The following is a 1,927-nucleotide window of genomic DNA, read 5'->3' as shown; positions in this document are numbered from 1 at the left end:
ATGAATGTTTTTATACTCACCTACAACAATTTATATAAAACTACTGTAAGTGGATGAATGTTTTTATACTCACCATCTACAACAATTTATATAAAACTACTGTAAGTGGATGAATGTTTTTACACTCACCACCTACAACAATTTATTTTGAATTAAAAATATAAAAATTTGTTTATGAAGGTAATTCTTGAACCAAATTGAGGTACAAGTTTCATGAACAAGCCCTTCAACAAACAACTACATACCTCAGCTACAACTTCAATGATGTCTTATTAAGGAAACACTTACCAAAATACGAGACGTATAAGCAGAGTTGATCGAGATGCAACCAAGGATTTTCTCTGCAACATTTGGAGGAAGATTTTCATACTTTGGTGTCGTTCTATAACGAGTGCCTTTACACAGAAAAAGATATTAATTTTGCTATAAAGAAAAATGATATTTTTAGATATTGATTCATATTTTCTACCAATAAAATAATTTAATTTTAATTTGTTGAGAGTATAAACAGGTCTTTATCGGTATTGATATATTCTTGTTTCTAGAACTCACCACATACATAACTCTGGACAACAGTCATACGATTAGTGGTCAAAGTGCCCGTCTTATCAGAACAGATGGAGGTGGCGTTACCCATAGTTTCACACGCATCCAAGTGACGAACAAGGTTGTTGTCTTTCATCATTTTCTATGTAGAGAAGACAGATCTTAGAAACTGATGGCGAATAAACAAAACAACAGTTGAAATGAACAAAATCTTTAGAGATAAAGATTTGGTTACACGTATCACTGGACAAGTTTTTAACTTCCTGTCTATAGAACAAGTGTTCCATAGATTTTATGTATATTCGGGACTAACTGAACTAATTTTTGGTTGAAAACAAAAGATAAGTAAGACAAAATCAATAAAGATACACAATGACGCAAGCCCAACTACACAATTTTGAATACTACTTTACAGTGAAATGTAAAAAGCAAACAAAAATTGAATTCAAAATCAGAAGAAGACACGTATTCAAAGGAAATGGATAGACATGGTGAACCTTTAATCGGCAATTTTATCCAAGTTAAGAAGCTGGAAATGATTAAAAACTAGATGCAACCCACAAAACATTTGTGGTAGTTTTCATTCCCTACTCCTGAATTATCCTTATTCTATCGTTTTCATGCACGCCATTTAAGCTATGTTTTCTTGCAGGCATTATTTGTTCGCTCAATAAATACTGGTCTATTTGAAAAACATTTTAGGTGGTCAGATAGACAGACAAACTTGCATATACGTAACTTTATTTAATAAAAATTATATGTAAAGTAAAAATAACGTATAGTAATGGTATTTACGACAGTGTACGGAGTATGAAACAGTTATGAGAGTCCGGTGTATGACGGGGTTTTAAAGTTGAAAACGACAAAAATGAAGAATAAAACCCATAATCAAGAAAAAAGTAGCTAAAATGTGTTTAAAGCAATCTATGAAACGAACTGAAGCTAAATTATTGCAAAGTACATTAATTTACAGTTGTAATGAAGGTAAACTTAGCTGAATATGCAGAAACACCTGAATGTGTGTTCACAAAGTAGCTATAACAACAGAAGATCACAAGTTAGTGTTGATGATTCAGGATGGTACTTACCTTGAAAGAGTAGCAACAGTGCTACTTCAGTAGTTAAAACAACATGAGTTCACAAGTTAATGTTGATGATTCAGGATGGTACTTACCTTGACAGAGTAACAACAGTGCTACTTCAGTAGTTATAACAACATGAGTTCACAAGTTAATGTTGATGATTCAGGATGGTACTTACCTTGACAGAGTAACAACAGTGCTACTTCAGTAGTTAAAACAACAGGAGTTCACAAGTTAATGTTGATGATTCAGGATGGTACTTACCTTGACAGAGTAACAACAGTGCTACTTCAGTAGTT

The 1,927-nt window shown here is 32.5% G+C and overlaps 1 protein-coding gene across 1 annotated transcript in view; it reads right to left on the bottom strand.

The window, feature by feature from the left end:
* Positions 1-1,911, bottom strand: part of LOC106477078 (plasma membrane calcium-transporting ATPase 3-like) — a 10,962-nt gene extending 9,051 nt beyond the window's left edge. The window contains 3 exon segments of the mRNA XM_013937677.1: positions 289-395; positions 553-688; positions 1,893-1,911. Of these exon segments, the coding sequence (XP_013793131.1) occupies positions 289-395; positions 553-685 (240 nt within the window). The 5' untranslated portion in view covers positions 686-688; positions 1,893-1,911.
* Positions 1,912-1,927: the final 16 nt, after the last annotated feature.

This window comes from Limulus polyphemus, unplaced genomic scaffold (genome assembly GCF_000517525.1).
Source record: "Limulus polyphemus unplaced genomic scaffold, Limulus_polyphemus-2.1.2 Scaffold12722, whole genome shotgun sequence".
Taxonomy (NCBI): domain Eukaryota; kingdom Metazoa; phylum Arthropoda; class Merostomata; order Xiphosura; family Limulidae; genus Limulus; species Limulus polyphemus.
The sequence above is the reverse complement of the archived record's forward strand: the minus strand, read 5'-3'. Positions and strand labels throughout refer to the sequence as shown.